The 17,645-nt window shown below is 46.5% G+C and overlaps 1 protein-coding gene and 1 long non-coding RNA gene across 3 annotated transcripts in view; one reads left to right on the top strand and one right to left on the bottom strand.

Annotated features, from left to right (window-relative positions):
* LOC310680185 (cysteine-rich protein 2) overlaps positions 1 to 17,645 on the bottom strand; it is a 44,302-nt gene that overhangs the window by 7,274 nt on the left and 19,383 nt on the right. The window contains exons 1-4 of one of the 2 annotated variants that reach the window (XM_083446555.1): positions 14,336 to 14,581; positions 13,410 to 13,504; positions 1,516 to 1,573; positions 83 to 220 (exon numbers count right to left, since the gene is read on the bottom strand). In XM_083446555.1, coding sequence (XP_083302681.1) covers positions 83 to 220; positions 1,516 to 1,573; positions 13,410 to 13,504; positions 14,336 to 14,357 — 313 coding nt within the window. In that variant the 5' untranslated portion in view covers positions 14,358 to 14,581. Of the gene's footprint in view, positions 1 to 82; positions 221 to 1,515; positions 1,574 to 13,409; positions 13,505 to 14,335; positions 14,582 to 17,645 lie in introns of those variants that run through there. The other variant, XM_083446556.1, reaches the window with a different exon arrangement.
* Positions 1,580 to 14,395, top strand: LOC310680209. The gene is made up of 3 exons (XR_014512689.1): positions 1,580 to 1,953; positions 2,129 to 5,341; positions 10,836 to 14,395. It is a non-coding gene; the product is annotated as an uncharacterized lncRNA (long non-coding RNA).

Raw genomic sequence — 17,645 nt, forward strand, 5'->3', positions numbered from 1 at the left:
GCCTGCCACAATCCCAACGCCCTCGCAGCACCCCTTCTCCTGCTTCCTGGGCCAGCTGCCTTTTCTGGGACCCAATGCTCACCTTTGCTGGGGCCCTTGGGTGCTGCACTCGCTTTCTTTTCTTCCACTTTGGATATGTGCTCAATAGGGCCTGGTGCCACTTGCCCTTCAGTTTGGGGCTTATCATAGATGTAGGATCCTGCCCCTCCAATGTTCACACCTGGAAAATGGAGCAGGAGAGGTCAGAAGGGCTTTCTGCCCCAAAAGAATTGCTTTCCCATTCTCCACAGCCATGTCTATGTATTTGAGGGAAGCCATAAACACCTTCCCATCAGACCATGTTCCTGGTTGCAGCAATGGGCAAAAAGGTTCCTCAGCCTAGCCCAGCCAGCTAAAACCAGCATCAGAACATACAGGGAGCCAGCAGCTTCATAACTGAGTCAGACTACTGGTCCCTATGGCTTAGCATATTGACCTGAAGACAGCTCTTCAGGATCGTTCAGACAGGGGTCTTTCGCAGTCTTACATAGTGAGTTGAAGCTGCCTACAAAATTATGTGCTCTCCCAGTGAGTGCCAGCCCAGTGCTTTCAAAGTTTTGGACCCAGCAGCAATTTCCTCTACCGGCACTGTCTGTGTTGGAAGGGTGTTTTCAACAGTAATCAAGATATTGTTGAGAGCCTGTGCTACTAAGGATCTGAACATCCGACGTAAAGGCCTCCCTTGTTTCCTTATCTTAGAAAGCCAGAGTTTAGTAATGCAGATACTGTCACTATCCAATAACATGTTAGGGGATTTCATCATAAGAGCTCAGTTCCTAAACCCAAGGAAGTCCCCTAACAGCAAATGTTAACATGCATTTCATGTTTTCATTATTTCCTATTGGTTTATTTTGTAGTTTGTATAAGTTAATCTGTTTTTAAGGGGAGAAGGTCAGAGCTGCCTTGGGAGTGGGCCCTAGCCAACAGAATGGCTGGAGCTGGTTCCACTACAGGGGATGCACTGGGACACCTGATCCCAGTGATCCCAGGCACGGGGAGGAGTTGCCTGAGGGCCAGACCACGTCGTTATTAAGGAGGCTGGTTTAATCATTGTCTTAAGAGCATCCCTGCCTCTGGGATAATAATCAAAAGCATGCAGTATTTTTCACTTCTTATTTCATTCATGAGGCAGAAACACTGAGGGTGGGGGAATAGGACTTGGGTAGTTGTAGCAGGGAAAGAGTGGAACATCCACCTCAGCACTTCTCTGTTCCACAAGTTTACATGTAATGTTTTGCTCTGCTCAAAGTTGCTCCTATTTAAAATAGAGAACACCTCAAACCACAAGGTGTGCCACACCAGAGATATGTGAAGAAGACAGACATTATATAAACTCAAAAGTGATGTCTCTAGTTGGCTTTGGTGATGAGAAGGTGAGAGAGAGAGAGAGAGAGAGAGAGAGAGAGAGAGAGAGAGAGAGATCAGCATTTGTGTCTGGAGTTGAAACGGTCAAACCACCCGGAAAGAGAAACCTACCTTTTGGTCCAAATAATGTTGCGTAACAGGGTTTGTGACAATACGGCTTTCCATCGTGCTAAGACAGAAATGGCAACTGTTAGATTAGCCAGTGTTAAGAAAAGATTATTAGTTTCAAACAATTGTTCACTGAAGGCTGATAAATCACTAAATCATAAAGGGAGGGCATTGACTATTTCATGTGAACTTGAGTCTATAAAGAATCTGGAGATGCCAAAAGGTTTTGTTATTTTATTTGAGATTCTAAATTTGCCATCCACTCACAAAGTGCTTGTTGTAAAATTTAAAAACAATACATCAATATTTTTAAAAGATGCTGAGAACATAAAATACGCACACAGTTTTCAGGGATATTTAGAAAATCACAAAGTTAGAGCAAAGGCATGGCAAAAAGAACAAAAAACACACACATATAGACGGTAGTGATGAGAACAAGGAGTTCTAACTCCTGTGGACTTCAAAAGAGAAAGGCCGTTCCAGTTCCCAGAAGAGTTGCTGGTACAGCCAAACATGAAGGAGGAGGGCACATGGGGGCTCAAAAAGCATCTCGCCTCAAATGAGAAGCAAGTGAGACACATTAGAGATGAAAAAAGATATGAATGAGAACACCAAGATAATAGATGACAAACTTGAAAGGATGGGAAATAAAATCGACCAAAACGCCAAATTAATTGAGTTGACTCTGAGATTGAGAGGTATCCCCTAAGAGACCGAAGAGATTATAGATGAGCAAATTATTAAGGAGCTAGCCAAGTGGTTAGAGCTACAAGAAGGCAAAATACTTAAGGGAACTGAAAAAATATTCAGAGTAAAATCTAGTGTGGCAAAAGCCAACAAGCGGCTGGGAGACTGTTTGGTATCCTTCAGTTCGAGTCAAATTATTGGTCAAAAAATATGGAAGCCCAGGAAAAAAGTGAAATACACGAGTTCTGTGACCTGGAAATTAGCAAAAAAGTTAAATATCTGGGCATATGGCTCACAGTGAAGAACACCAATTTTATTTCAGGCTAATTATGCCAGCACCTGGAAGGAGATAAAAAACAAACTGGAAATCTGGAATAGGCTAAATATCTCCTTTTGGGGAAGAATTTCCACGATAAAAATGAGTGTGCTTCCAAAAATGATCTTTTTGTTTCAACTCATCCCGGTTATAGGAACAGCAAGCTGCTTCAAAGATTGCCAGAAGGATATATTAAGATTTATTATTCCCCGACCTGGCCACAGTGATCCATGCAACAGTAACCTCCAGGCTTGACTACTGTAATTCGCTCTACACGGGGCTGCCCTTGAAGCTGTCCCAGAAACTCCAGCAGGTACAGAATGCTGCAGCGAGGCTCCTCACGGGGTCTCTGCCATGGGAGCACATTCACCCAGTGCTTTTCAAGCTGCACCGGCTCCCGGTGGAGAACAGGGTCAGATTTAAGGTGCTGCTTTTGACCTTTAAAGCCCTTCACGGCCTTGGAGCCTCGTACCTATGGGATCGCCTCTCCCGGTATGCCCCACGGAGAGCCTCAAGGTCCATAAATAACAACACCCTAGTGGTCCCGGGCCCTAAGGAAGGTAGATTGGCTTCAACCAGAGCCAGGGCCTTCTCAGCACTGGCTCTGGCCTGGTGGAACGCTCTGCCTCATGAGACCAGGGCCCTGCAGGATCTGATTTCTTTCCGCAGGGCCTGTAAGACAGAGTTGTTCCGCCTGGCCTTTGGCTTGGAGCCAATTTTATTCCCTCCCCCTCTTTCTTTTTCCTTTTTCCTTTTCTACTCCTGTGATGAGGCTGCATTTTAATATTTTAATGTTTCAATATTTTAATGTTGTATTTTAATCTTGTTTTTATGTTGTATTCATTCAACTTGTTTTTATTATTGCTTGTTAGCTGCCCTGAGCCCGGCCTTGGCTGGGGAGGGCAGGGTATAAATAAAAATTATTATTATTACTGGAATGGCAGAAAACCTAGTATAAAGCACAAATTATTAATCAATATAAAAGAAAGGGGAGGCTTTGCAGTACCGGATCTGAAACTGTCTCATGAAGCAGCTTGCCTTTCCAGGATACAGGAGTGGATGACATTAAAAAAGACTGGACCTAGAAAGGTTTGATAATAGATACGGCTGGCATGCTGATCTAGGTTATGAGAAGGCCAAAGTGCATAAAGGTTTCTCAAACCATGTGATTAGGAAATCATTATACAGTGGTACCTTGGGTTACAAATGCTTAGGGTTACGAACTTCGCTAACGTGGCTTAGTCCTGCTGGCCACGTGAGCTGTACGCCGGCTCCCTCGGCCAATAAAGCGAGATGAGCGCCGCAACCCCAGAGTTGGTCACGAATGGACCTAATGGTCAGGGGTCCCTTTACCTTTACCTTTATTCTCCAAAATGTATAGGCTCCTCCTTGACTGGGAGGACAAGGAGGAAGAAGTAAAATCCGTAATGGTGCAGTGGGCTAGGGACTTTAGCTATAATATCCAAATGGAATCATGGGAGAGGCTTGGGAGGGAAAATTTAAAATTCACTGCATGTTATGATTTAAAAGAAAAATTGCATGAAAACGCTCTACAGGTGATATTTAACACCTGTCAAACTGGCCAGAATGTTTAAATCTAGGCCAAACACCTGTTGGAAATGCAGGGATGCAGAAGGCACAATAATCCACATGTGGGAAAACTGTAAAAGAGTTAGAGCAGGCACCAGCAAACTTTTTTATCAGGGAGCCAGTCTACCGTCCCTGAGATCTTGTGGGGAGCCAGACTATATTTTGAAAAATATAAATACCCTGCAAGCCGGTCCCACAGCTGCCTCCAGACCTGGAGGAGGAACGCACTCTGGAGCGCGTCTCGGCGCTGCCCACTCACCGGCGTTCTTGACAAGCCCGTACGCCCGGAGCTCCCAGGCGGCGTGCACCATGTGCTGCAGCCCGTCGTCTGAGGCCAGGTTGGCGGGCAGGCCGCGCACAGCTCACCCTCAAGCTGCTCCAGTGCGGCCACTGAGTGCGCCACCAGCAGCAGCGACGAGCCGTGATGCGCCCGTCACAATGCCAGGTTTACCTCAGCGCGCGGGCGGTGAGGCTTTGGAATGGCTGCAGGAGCTTCCTGCAGCCAATCCAAAGCCGTGCCAGCGTTGCGGAAGTCAGTCCTCGCGCACGGCAAGATGTTCGTGGCTTCTTTTCAATGAAACGCCGCACCGGTTTAGCTCAGCGTGGGGACCGACCGAGCGGGCGGCAGGGTCCATGGGCTGGATTTACCAGCCTGGTGGCCTGCATCCAGCCCCCGGGCCATAGTTTGCCGACCCCTGAATTAGAGAATTTTGGGAGATAATTTACAACAAACATTAAAAAAAAATGTTCTTTCCCCAAGATACCTGAAGCCTTCCTGCTAGGAACAATGAACAACTAAATTCCAAACAAATTTAGGATAATTTTCATGTATGCTACAGTAGCAGCTAGAATTTTAATTGCAAAGGGTTGGAAAGGAGATGCTATTCTGTCCAAGCTACACTGGCAAAACAAAATGCAAGAATATGCAGAACTAGCCAGACTATCAGCAAGGTTTTGAGATGTCACTGATCAAAAATTTAATAGAGAGTGGGATGTGTACAGTTTATTTAAAAGAACATTGCAAAAACATAAATCTGTTGGCAGGTCTGGATTGACTTTCTGCGTGTAACAAGAGAACTTTATAAAAGCAATGTGATCAAAATAACCTAGAAGAGATAAAGCTTAGTGTGTAGTAAAAATAACGTAATTTGGGAACCACAATGCAGGGACCAGAGGTCATGTGGAAACCAACTACAAACTTACCTACAACAAGCGCTAATTATGGAATGAATGTTTGTTTATGTGATGGGATGAAGAGCTGCTTGTGTGTAAATTGCAATCCCTCAGAGTTTGAACCGCTTCTCAAACCTCTGCCTGTGACGGAGCCCCTCCAGCATGGCTGCGTCAGTCGCTAGCAGAATCCGAAAGTGGCTGCTTTCGGAAACGTTTCCAACATAAAAGCTCCTTAACGGAAACACGTCTTCTGGACTCTCTGCGTGACAGTTTCCGCCGAGGAACGGGTGTTCCTATAGGGGGCCCTGAGACTTCCCCACTGTTTTCACTGGAAGCATCTCTGAGCCATTCCTCCGACTCCCCTTCCCTTGACGTTCCTGTTCGCCCCCTACTGGTTCCCTCTTCAGGTGTCAAGTCTCTCTCTACCTCAGAGAGCCTTGGCACCTCCTGTCCTGCCGATGGCAGTTCCCTGACATCCACCTCCCCTCCAGGGCCCCCTTCACCCCCTCCCGTCTCCTCCCCTACGGGTTGTGAGGAGGTAAAACCCCGGAAAGAACCTTCCTCATCGTCTGAAGTTTCGAACACCTTTCTCCACTCGTTGTGGTTCCTAGTCTCTCGGTACTCCTCGTCATCTGAGTCCGTTCCTTCTTCCAACTCCGACTCCGCGAATCCTTCCAGTTCCTCTTCCTCGTCTGTGGTGCCGAAATACTCCCTTCTAAACCTTGCTACCGGCTGTGGTTTCCGCGGGAATCTTTGGTGGAACGTTTCTGTTAAAACCTCGTCATTGACCTCCTCTGCAGTCACCCAGGTGTTTTCTGACTCCGGTTCCCCTTCCCACGCCACTAAATACTCCACCTGATTGCCCTTCCACCTGGAATCGAGGATTTCCGCTACATGGTTACTGCTTTCCCTCTCCTCCAAGACCGGTCCCCTGGTGTGCTCCTCTTCACCTCCCCCCTTGTACGGTGACAGTAATGACCTGTGGAACACTGGATGCAATTTCATGTGGTTGGGTAACCGGAGTTTGAAAGCCACTGGGTTGACCTGCTGAATGACCTCAAAGGGTCCCAATCTCTTGGGTCTTAATTTCTTACAACCCCCTTTGAACGGCAACCCTTGGGTGGACAACCACACCTGATCCCCCACCCTTATGGTTTCACCTTCCCTCCTGCTCTTGTCTGCCTGCTTCTTATATTGAGCCTTGGCCCTTTCTAAGTTGAGCTGAAGCTGACGATGGATCGCTTCCATCTCTTCTACAAACTGTTCGGCCGCTGGGACGCTCCATCTCTCGCCCCCCTCCCCCGGGAATGCCCTGGGGTGACACCCGTAATTGGCCAAAAAGGGGCTCATCCCTGCGGACACATGCTCCGCATTGTTGTAGGCAAATTCTGCCAGCGCCAGCTTTTCGACCCAATCATTCCCTCTGTCATTGACATAGCACCTCAGATATTGTTGGAGGATGCCATTTGCTCTTTCCGCCTGCCCATTGGTTTCAGGATGCCGGGCCGTCGAAAAATTGACTTCCACGTGCAGCAAGCTCATGAGCTTCCTCCAGAACCTGGAAGTAAATTGTTTCCCGCGGTCCGAGACAACCCTCAAGGGGGCGCCATGCAGCCGGAAGACGTGTTCTACAAACAACTTCGCTGTTTCTTCCGCTGTGACTGCATGTGAACATGCTACAAAGTGGCACATCTTAGTTAACAGGTCCACTACTACCATGATGGCCGTCTTCCCTTTGGATTTGGGCAGATCCGTCATAAAATCTATTGATACCGCCTCCCAAGGCCGTTCTGGCGTGGGTAGTGGTTCCAATAACCCTGCCGGCGCCCTTCTTTCCCCCTTGGCCCTCTGGCATTGGTCACACCCTCTTACATACTCCTTTACATCTTCCCTCACCTTGGGCCACCAAAACTCCCTGGTGACCATCCACATGGTCTTGTGTTGTCCAAAATGTCCCGCCGTGGGACTATCATGCAACTGCTTGAGTACCCTCCCTCTCAATTCACCTTCTGGTATATACAGTGCCCCTTTGTAATACAATGCCCCATTTCTTTCTTCAAAACCCTCCGGGCTCTCACCCTCTCCCCTGAGGCCTCTGAGCTTATTTTGGGCATATTCGTCAGTTTCCGTTTCTTCTACCAGCTCTCGTCTCCCCACCAGCGCCGCCCCACACACCCAGCGGTGCTCAGGAATGACATGTCTTTCTTCGCTTGCCCCCTCCCCTTCCAAGTACTCTGGTTTGCGTGAGAGAGCGTCCGCCCTGACGTTCTCTGGGCCTGGTACATAACAAATCTCAAAGTGGAATTTGGAAAATTCCTGTGCCCATCTCACTTGCCGTTGGTTGAGTACTCGAGCTGTTCTCCAATACTCCAAATTCTTGTGGTCGGTGCACACTTGCACCTTGTGTTGTGCCCCAATCAATAAATGTCTCCACCTCCGGAACGCTTCGTGAATGGCAAGTAGTTCCCTGTCATACACCGTGTAGTTCCGCTCGGACTTATTCAGCTTCCTCGAGAAAAAGGCACACGGTCTCCACCCTGACGTATTTCTTCCCGGCTGAAGAAGCACAGCCCCCACCGCTCTGTCTGACGCGTCTGTCTCCACCCTCATGGGCTTCTGTAGGTCCACATGCAGAAGTTGTTCTTCCGAAGCGAAAGCCCTTTTCAGTTCTTCAAAAGCTCTCTCCGCCTCCGCCGTCCAAACAAATTTCTTCTTGCTACTGAGGCAGTCGGTGATGGGCGCCGTCAAGTGTGCAAAATTCTTGATGAACTTCCGATAAAAGTTCCCAAACCCCAGGAATCTTTGCACATCCTTCTTGGTTTTCGGTGTCTTCCATTCCAGCACCGCCTGGACCTTGCCTGGATCCATGGCCAATCCTTGGTCTGACAGGCGGTACCCCAGGAATTCCACCTCCTTGGCATGAAACTGGCACTTCTCCAGTTTCACCCACAGCTGATTGGCTTGCAGCCGGCCCAACACTTCTCTCACGTCCCTCACATGCTGCTCTTCATTTTCCGAATACACCAACACGTCATCCAAAAAGGCCACACAATTCTTGTAGAGCAACGGCCCCAGGACGTGGTTGATGAAAGCTTGAAAACATGCGGAGCCGGCTTGGAGACCGAAGGGCATTACGAGGTATTCAAATGCTCCCAAAGGGGTGAACATGGTGGTCTTCCATTCATCCCCCTTCCTTATTCGTATCAGATTATACGCCCCCCGCAGGTCCAGTTTTGTAAAAATCTTCCCCTTCCTCACCCTGGTCAGAATGTCATCAATTCGGGGCATAGGAAAGGCCAGGGGTTCCGACACGGCGTTCAGGGCCCTGAAATCCACTACAAGTCTCGGCTTATCTGTGTTTTTTTTGTCCACAAAAAACACTGGGCTGCCCCCCACCGCTCGGGACTCTCTGATGAAACCCCTCTTCAGGTTTTTGTCAATGAACTCCCTCAGCTCCTGCATCTCCCTGTCTGACATGGCGTACAGCTTGCCCACTGGGAGTTGAGCCCCCGGGAGTAGGTTGATTTGACAGTCAAAGGGTCTATGCGGCGGCAGTTTGTCCGCTTCTCTTTCGCTGAATACGTTGCTCAGATCTGCATATTGCGGAGGCACCTCCCCTTGCTTCATTACCTCCATCCCAGCTAAGGTGATCTTGGCTCCCCCTGGATCCTTCCCCTGCTTGCAGTGTTCCAGGCAATGCGCCGACCCAAAGGAGACCACCCTCTGGTGCCATCCCACTAGAGGATCGTGAAGTGCCAGCCAGCTCATCCCCAAAATAATGGGAGCTCCTCCCAATGTGGCCACATTAAACGCTATCCTCTCGGTGTGTCTTGCCACCCTCATTATCATGGGAACAGTCTGTTGGTTCACTTCTCCTCCCAACAGCTCTCTGCCGTCAATCGTGGTTACCTGCAGGGGTTTACTTAAGGGGAGGGTTTGTATCTGGTGCTCAGCTGCGAACTCCTTACTCATGAAATTACAGGAGCTGCCTGAATCCAGCAGGGCTTTGATCTGTAGGGGGTGTCCATTTGGCAGCTCTAGCAACACCTCTATCACTAGAGCAGGCCTGGGAGGTTCTGGTGCGGGCACTCTCACTGCTTTTGAGCCTGGCTGCTGTGCCCCGACGGTGGCAGCCAGGCGTTGGCTTTTACCTGCTCTGTGCTTTCCTCCTCCTCTCCCCCAACAGCTCCTGCCATGCCTTGCCATTCCTTTCTCCGTGGACAGACTCTGGCAAAGTGTCCTGGCTGTTGGCAGAGATAGCATTTTTTCCCGCCCTTTCCCTCTTTCTTCCGCCCTTCACCGATGTTTGAAACTGTGCGCGCACGCGCTGTTCCCACTTCCATCGGCTCTGCCGGCGGGAAAGGCTGCTCTGGAATGTCTGGAATGCGGAGCTCCCTCCAACGTTCTCCTTTCCCCTCCCGCTTCTCCAAAGCCCTCGCCTCCTGGCGCGCTCCAATGGCTAGCGCGGCTTTAGTCAGCTGGTCCATAGACTCTGCTCTGGGGTTCCGGGAAAGTTCATCTTTCAAGGACGAAGACAGACCCTCTTCAAAAAGCATTTGAATGGGCTCAGAAGCCAAGTCCCACCCCAATCGGTGAATCAACATAGTGAACTCAGTCCAGTACTCACGGACAGTCCGGTTTCCCTGTTTGCAAGCCATTAACTGCCTTCGCACTCCTCCCTGCTCAATGTCACTGGAAAACATCAGGTCCATGGCACGAAAAAACTTCATCGCGTCCTTTAGGATCTCATTATTTGCTGCCATCAAGGGTCTAACCCAGTCCTTCGCCCCTGATTCGAGGTGGCTAATTACAAAAGCCACTCGCGATTCCTCATCAGGGAAGTCATCGAATTGCAGATTGAGAGCATATTGCATCTCTGTCCTAAAGGCATGGTAGTTCCTGGGGTCCCCCCCAAATTTCTGCACCAATCCTGGCATCTTTCTGTTGAGTGGGGTGGCTTTCTCCCTCCCCCTCTCTGCATCCTGAGCCCTCCTTTCTTCCAGCCTCGCCGTCTGCAAGGCAAGCTGGATTTCCAACGTCCTATACCTTTCCTCCAGGCTTGGACCTCCAGCTGCCCCTCCGGTTCCTGCTGGTTCGCTCATGATGCCTCTCCCTGGCACAAGCTAGCTGTCGATGACTTTCGGATTGCTGTGATGGGATGAAGAGCTGCTTGTGTGTAAATTGCAATCCCTCAGAGTTTGAACCGCTTCTCAAACCTCTGCCTGTGACGGAGCCCCTCCAGCATGGCTGCGTCAGTCGCTAGCAGAATCCGAAAGTGGCTGCTTTCGGAAACGTTTCCAACATAAAAGCTCCTTAACGGAAACACGTCTTCTGGACTCTCTGCGTGACAGTTTCCGCCGAGGAACGGGTGTTCCTATAGGGGGCCCTGAGACTTCCCCACTGTTTTCACTGGAAGCATCTCTGAGCCATTCCTCCGACTCCCCTTCCCTTGACGTTCCTGTTCGCCCCCTACTGGTTCCCTCTTCAGGTGTCAAGTCTCTCTCTACCTCAGAGAGCCTTGGCACCTCCTGTCCTGCCGATGGCAGTTCCCTGACAGTTTATTTTTTTCTTTCTGTTGATTACCGGTACTTTGTGTTGTGTAGTTTTTTTAAAAAAACACCAATAAAGCATTTTTTAAAACATCAAATCAAAATATCAAATATCAAATGCAAGCTTCTGAAGTCAACTGAATTATCCAGCTCACATCAAAATCTAAGCTGGCAAAAAATCTGATTGACTTGCCTAAGATCCAGGCCAAAGCGCCGCCTTTCATATGGCAGGCCTACCACAGCCGTCTGCACCAGCTGCCAAATATCCTTCCTTTTACTCATCTGGCAAGCAGCAGCAGCTTGCAGCGAGAAGAAAGAGGCTTGTTCTCTCCCTGCCTCCTCATCGCCCTGGGGCACCAGAAAAACCTTTCAGCAAACCAGCACCTTTCCTGTTCCTCTCTTTTTTAAACTGTGTTTATTAAGTTTTATAAACAGATGAACAAAGCAAATAATTCAGCAATAACAGATTATGCTGTAAAGCAGCAATTTTTTGACATGGGCCTTTTCAGATGTTACATGTGTGTTTTCATATGCTTATAACAAATGGAAAATGAGAATTTGTCAATCATCCACCATTTTTAGTGACAGGAGTATCATATTTCCACATAGAAGGAACATGTCTATACTTGTTTATATTGAGGTTTTGAGATGCATATGTATGAGGATGTATTCAGGTATTGCATGTTTAGTTGTTCATTAGGTTTCATTCAGTGCTCTAGTACCTACGTAAATGTGCCGTGTTGCTCTAGCATGAACATAACAGGCATAGCAAACAATATTGGCAGTATCTGCACTTAACTGTCAACAGGAGTCAATTTGTGAGAGGAAATGGTGATAAGGCATGAACATGTTTCTCCCTTAATGCGAGGAATGCACTGCTTGTACTTCCATAGAAGGAAAAGCAAATACAGCTTGAGAAAACATCCTTCCAGTAGCAACAGCAGGCTTGTCATCAGTTAGCAGACAAGAGAGAAGCTCACCCACCACGTGAAGCACGGAAAGAAAATTGCTGGGTGTGACTCCTCCAACTGTGGGACGTGGTGCAGTCAGGAAGAAACCTTCCCAGCTCCCTGGAAGCACTCCAGTGTGCTGGCTAAGACACACCTTCAGAGAGAAAGTGCTTCTCGGGTGAGTCACTTTTCTCAGATTTCACATAATGGGGAACCTCATGCCTTGAAAGCAGATGATTCCTACCTACAGCTCTCTATGTGGGCACACTTGATACAGTACCCAGATACACTTTCCTTCTGCTCTCTCTACAACATTAATTGGGGAATAAATGGTGTTTGCTTGAGCTGACGGAGGCAAAGTGCCCCTAGGCCAGGAGCAGAAGAGCTGAAGCAATAATAATTTCTGGTTCCCAAGTGGGAAGGAAGAGTAGAAGTCACCTTCCAACAATTTACAATGACTCGAAGTCTAGGCTTAGGAGCATATGCCAAGCACTTTGGAGCAGCAGCAGCAGCAGCAGCCTTGAGGGAGGGAGCTGGCTGGGCAGCGCCTGGGCCCCCACGCAATGGGGGAGGCCCAAGGACTGTACAACATCCTGCTTCCCTCTATAGTCAGCCACTCGCAGGGTTTTTTGTCTTTATACTGCCCAGTAAAGCTAAACATGGCAAACCATGCTTGTGGGATGAGGCTTATTGCACTCCGTGCCTGTTCTGCTCTGTGCCCACCCACAGTGCGGCCTACTTCTCAATTGCACCCAGCCTGCAGAAGGTGCCACTGGAGGCCAATGCATTTGTTTTGCCTTGCACTTTAATGGAATGCTAGGTGATTTAAATGCTCTACTCTGTGGCTGCTCTAACATTTTGTTATTGCTGCTGCTGCTTTGTTGTTTATTAAGGTGTTGTAATTATTTTGATGATTTTATTGTTTATACTGTAATTGTGAACTGCCCTTGTATCCCCATGTATGGATACAGTGTTCAAGGTAGAAATATTTTTATAATTAATCAAGGTATTGTCTAAGGTATGATTTAACCTCCTTATTTAGTTTTTAGAAGGAACAACAAGAGGAACCACCCTCCAGATTCAAATGGAGTATTTACACGTACAGACAGAAAGGGGGAAAGATAGGCATAAATCATTTCATAAACTTATCTGAAATGGCACAGAAACTTAGGAAAAAAATATTAAAATGAAAAGCTTTTGCTTTCAGGCAACACAGAATTAGGTAGAATCATTTCTTTCCTTTCTAATTTGTTGTTCCTGTTTCTTGTTCTGCCACTGAAAAGATACTTCTGATGAACTATCCTTGTGCAAAGTGAAATTGGAAGCCCATCTTAACATGCAACAAATCCCACACAACCCTGTGAACTGGAAAGCGCCTACTGCACTGGAGCCTCACAGTCTGGGAGATGCTGCCCCAATTGTTCGTCTGGGTAATTGTGACAGTGAAGAGCTGGAACACCTTATCCTGCATGACACTACCATTGCCCCAAACATCTTGAGGGTAAACACTTTGTTGGCAGAATTCAGAAGAGAGGCTATTGGCTACAATATGTCCACCCAGTTAACAGATCAAAGGCAAGCGCTCCCAGAAACCACCCCAATGCAGCAGGCCATGTCCAGTGGGACTCTTACCTCAGCATGCCCACCAGGAGTCAGGGTCTTGTTGCAGCGCTCACATTTCAAACAGAACTTGTGCCAGTCCTTTCCCAACGAAGTTACTTTCTCAGCTGCACAGCAGAGAAACAAGAAAACATGTAATCAAAATATGTACTTTCAGATACCTACAAACTGGCTCCCCATGCCAAACACCACGCCCAGCGCTTTTTTTCTGGCAGAACGCTCCAGAACGCAGTTCAGAGACCTTTTTCTTTCCCTAAATCAGAGCCCTGCGCCTTCTTCCCAAAGCCCAGGAAGCTTCTGCCTGGCTTAGGGAGGGAGGCGAAATGCTCTGGCAGGGTCCAAGAGCCTTCCCACTTCCTTCCCCAAGCCAGGCAAGCACTTCCCACCTCAGAGGAGGCAGGAGGGCTGCAGGATCCTGTCAGAAGCCTTGCATCTGCTTCTCAAAGCCTGAGAAGCAAAATGCAGAGCAAGGCAAGGCAAATTCATGTGCAGAAGAGGCAGGGAGGGCAATTTGGATACTGCCAGGAGGGGTGAACCCTTTGCCCTCTTTTCCTGTCCCAGATTCCGTTCATCTTGAAAAGGCATGAGATGCTCCCCCCAGACTGGGATGCAACTCAGCTTGCACTGGAGGCTGATGTGTCTGCCTAGGACAGAGCAGCTAGAAAGAGGAACTGCCAAGTTTCCTAGACTGACCTTTCTGACCTAACCTGGGCTGACCTTCCCTCCAGTCTAGACTGATACTCTAGGGATAGGGATAAGGGCCTCGTTTCCTTCTTTCTTCTTCAACCTCACTTTGAGAGAGGAGACATCTTTTGTGTTTCTCCTGCTGAGATGCAAGAGCAAACATGGAGAACAAGAGAGAGAAAAGGAGGACCATTTCTCTCTGTGGACTTTTTGCACCTCTTGTAAGAGCCAAGCATGTGCGAGAGAAGTCACACCTTTCTTTCCAGAGCTCTCCATGGGGACAACCACAAGGAATGGGTAGCCAGAAAAGTGTTGTAATGCCCTTCAATCCTACACTGCTTCCAGGACCCAGTTGCTGGATGCTGTCCCAGTGGACACTTTGGGTTACAGACTCCACTAACCTGGAAGTAGTACCTCGGGTTAAGAACGTTGACCCAGGATGAGAACAGAAACTGCACGGCGGTGGTGCAGTGGCAGCAGGAGGCTCCATTAGGCAAAGTGGTACCTCAGGTTAAGAACAGTTTCAGGTTAAGAACGGACCTCCGGAACAAATTAAGTTTGTAACCAGAGGTACCACTGTACCAGTTGAAGAACCCTCTATCCTCTATTCCTGTTGCTGCTGCTGCAATAGCGTCTCAGAAAAAATAATATGAACCCCCTTTCTTCCTTTCTCTCTTGGGGACTGAAGCACCTTAAGACTAAAAGAACCTCATTCACTGTTAAACCAGTATTTGACTTGCAGAGGTTTAATTCAAGTTTGTGTTCAAGTCAGTTAAGATATTGGGGTGAATCCTAGATCACTGAAAAGAATCTCTCTGTTTTCAAGTTCAACCCCTTCCTTTTTGGAAATTCTTAAATTGCTTTTGCTTGCAATGCTTGTTGGAATAACTGGACATGAGAAGGGGTTGCTTTCCTTCATAAGTGTAAATCACCCCATGGATGTGAAAGATTAGCCATTCCAGTTGCTTTGCTAACAGCCCAGTGCTCCAACTATATCTGTGATTAATGTATGTCAGTTCAGTAATGTTTGTTAGTCTATGAGTCATCCGTCTGTTGGTGTTAGTTGTCAAGCATTGCTGGAGTTTATCTGGAGCAATGGAGATACTTTGTAATTGTATGTATCGATATATATATCTGTATCTGCAAAAGCCTACAAGTTGTATATATCCACGTCCAGAACAGTTTTACTAAGCCTTATCTTCTGCAACAGTAAAAACTATTTGGACCTTAAGCTGCTTCCATGTGGTTACTGGAACTGGGAGCAACTTTTTAAATATTTATATTTTATTAGGGTGGTTTCAATCAAAAGAAATATAGTGATACAGAAAAAAGGAAGAGTGAGAGGGACAACAACAACAACAAAGATACATATAAAAGTGGGAATTTGGAGGGGGGAAGCAATATACAATATTCCCATACATTCTTATATAAATTGACATAGTGTTATTGTCCTAGTGCTTATGTAAATATTAATAACCTACTGCATTTTGTATAAACTCATTCCAAATGTTATCGTATTTATCCATATTCATTTATGCACCTGTCAGCAGTCTGTTCATAAATTGTCAGTGATGTCATATCGTCAGTCCATTGATTGAATGGTATCAAAGCTTCATTTTTCCAATTCCTCAGTCTCTTTGCCACCTTTCGGGCACAGAAAATCCATTTCCATTTTCCCTTTGAAAATTTCCATACAGCAGGTATATAGTTCAATAAAATATTATCCACTGAAAGATTTAACTTTTTCTGCATAGTCATAGTTACACAGTCCAGCATTTTCTCCTAGAATTTGTTAAGTAAAGAGCACTGTACAAACATGTGTTTCATAGAGGCATTGTCCTTGCCACATCTCCAACACTTAGCTATCTTAGCTACCCCCTTTTTATACAACTGTAAAGGAGTCCAATAAACTCTAAATATTCTTTTCTGATGTATTAGTCTTAATTTTAAATCTAATGACACCTTGGGTATTGAAGCTAAAACATTTTAAAACATTTTCCCACTGTCTGAGTAATATTGAAAATTCTTTATTCCAATCATCTCTTGCAGTCTGCATATTTAATTTGTGTATTGTTAATAGATATCTATAAAATGTAATTGCTGGCTTTTTATTTTTGAATAGTTGTCCAATTGCTCCAATATTTCAGGTGTCTCAGAAGCTGAAAGGGGTGATGGCTCAAACACACTTGTTAGGAGATGTTGTACTTGAAGATATTGTCATTGAGCTGCATCTGATAGGTGATATTTTTGTCTTAAAACAGCAAAAGCATAAAATTCATCTTCCTCATCTATCAGTTGGTCCAATGTCAGTACACCTTCTTCCATCCAATTTTTCCATATCATCATCTTTTTTTTTTGCAATTCTTAGTGTGGGATTTCCCCACAGGGTAAGTTTAGAATGTAAAAATGGAACAAATTTGTTTTTATTAGCCAATGTATTCCATATTCTTCTGTGATTTAATTGTTTCCAGAGTCCCCTGACATTTCAGATATTTTAATCCTAGTATTGTCCAACCAACCAAAGGTGCTACGTACATATATTCTAGCGGTGCCCACATTGGAAAATTATGGCCAACAGTGGAATTCCAATATTTAGTACTTGACAGTAGGTAAACATAATTATATAATTCCAAATTTGGGATTTCGAAACCGCCTTCTTTAATTTGTAGCTGCATTCTCTGCAAGGATATTCTTGGTGCTGCTGAGCCCCAAAGGCATTTCAATGAACAATGAGTTTATCTTTTGAAAATATGATCCAGATATAAAAACTGGAAGTCTTATCAAGATATAAATGAATCTGGGAATAATATTCATTTTGAGAGCATTCGCCCAAAGGGTAAGGTTCAATGACCCCCACCTATCGATATCGGAAGAAGCCTCTTTTATTAATTTATTCATATGAACTGTAACTAACTGTGTTTCATCTCTTGACATTAACATACCTAAATATTTAATAGATTTGGAACAAACCTGAAATTGTTATTCCTTGAATGAGTGTGCAAACTGGGAACAACTTCACTGTAAGTGTATCTCACCTGAGATTCCCAACATGGCTTGCTGTCATGGCATTTGTAAACACAGAATAGTTGCTTCATCACAAAAGCAAAGTGACTCTGAAAGCTCAAGAGGTTCAGACACCATGTAACCCAAGCTCAGAACCTCAGGCAAATTACTTTGGTGTTGGTATCCTGACAGGGAGAAGAAAAAAACACCCTGATAGCACATTCAGCACCATCCTCTTGCTGACACTCAACAGCAATAGCCACTGGCATCTCCCATATCAGCAGCAGAGAACGTGTACAGCCAGTGTACCCCAAGCACCAACCGGGCAGGGGGAGAGAACGCAACAAAGCAGCTGCTGCCATCTCAGTTACTCTTAGAACTGAAGTCCTCCCTGACACTGTGTGGATCAGGTATCTGCCTTTTAATATTTTAGGCTATTTTCGAATTAGAGCATACATGCTTAGGCTTTCCAGCTTGACTGCAACATTATCAGCTGCCAGGGAGCGCACTAAAACTCTCTCTTGTGCATAGGATAACAGGCGAAATGGAGCCTTCCTTCCT

This window comes from Podarcis tiliguerta, assembly GCF_965153285.1.
Source record: "Podarcis tiliguerta genome assembly, chromosome: 6".
In the NCBI taxonomy this organism is placed as follows: Eukaryota; Metazoa; Chordata; class Lepidosauria; order Squamata; family Lacertidae; genus Podarcis; species Podarcis tiliguerta.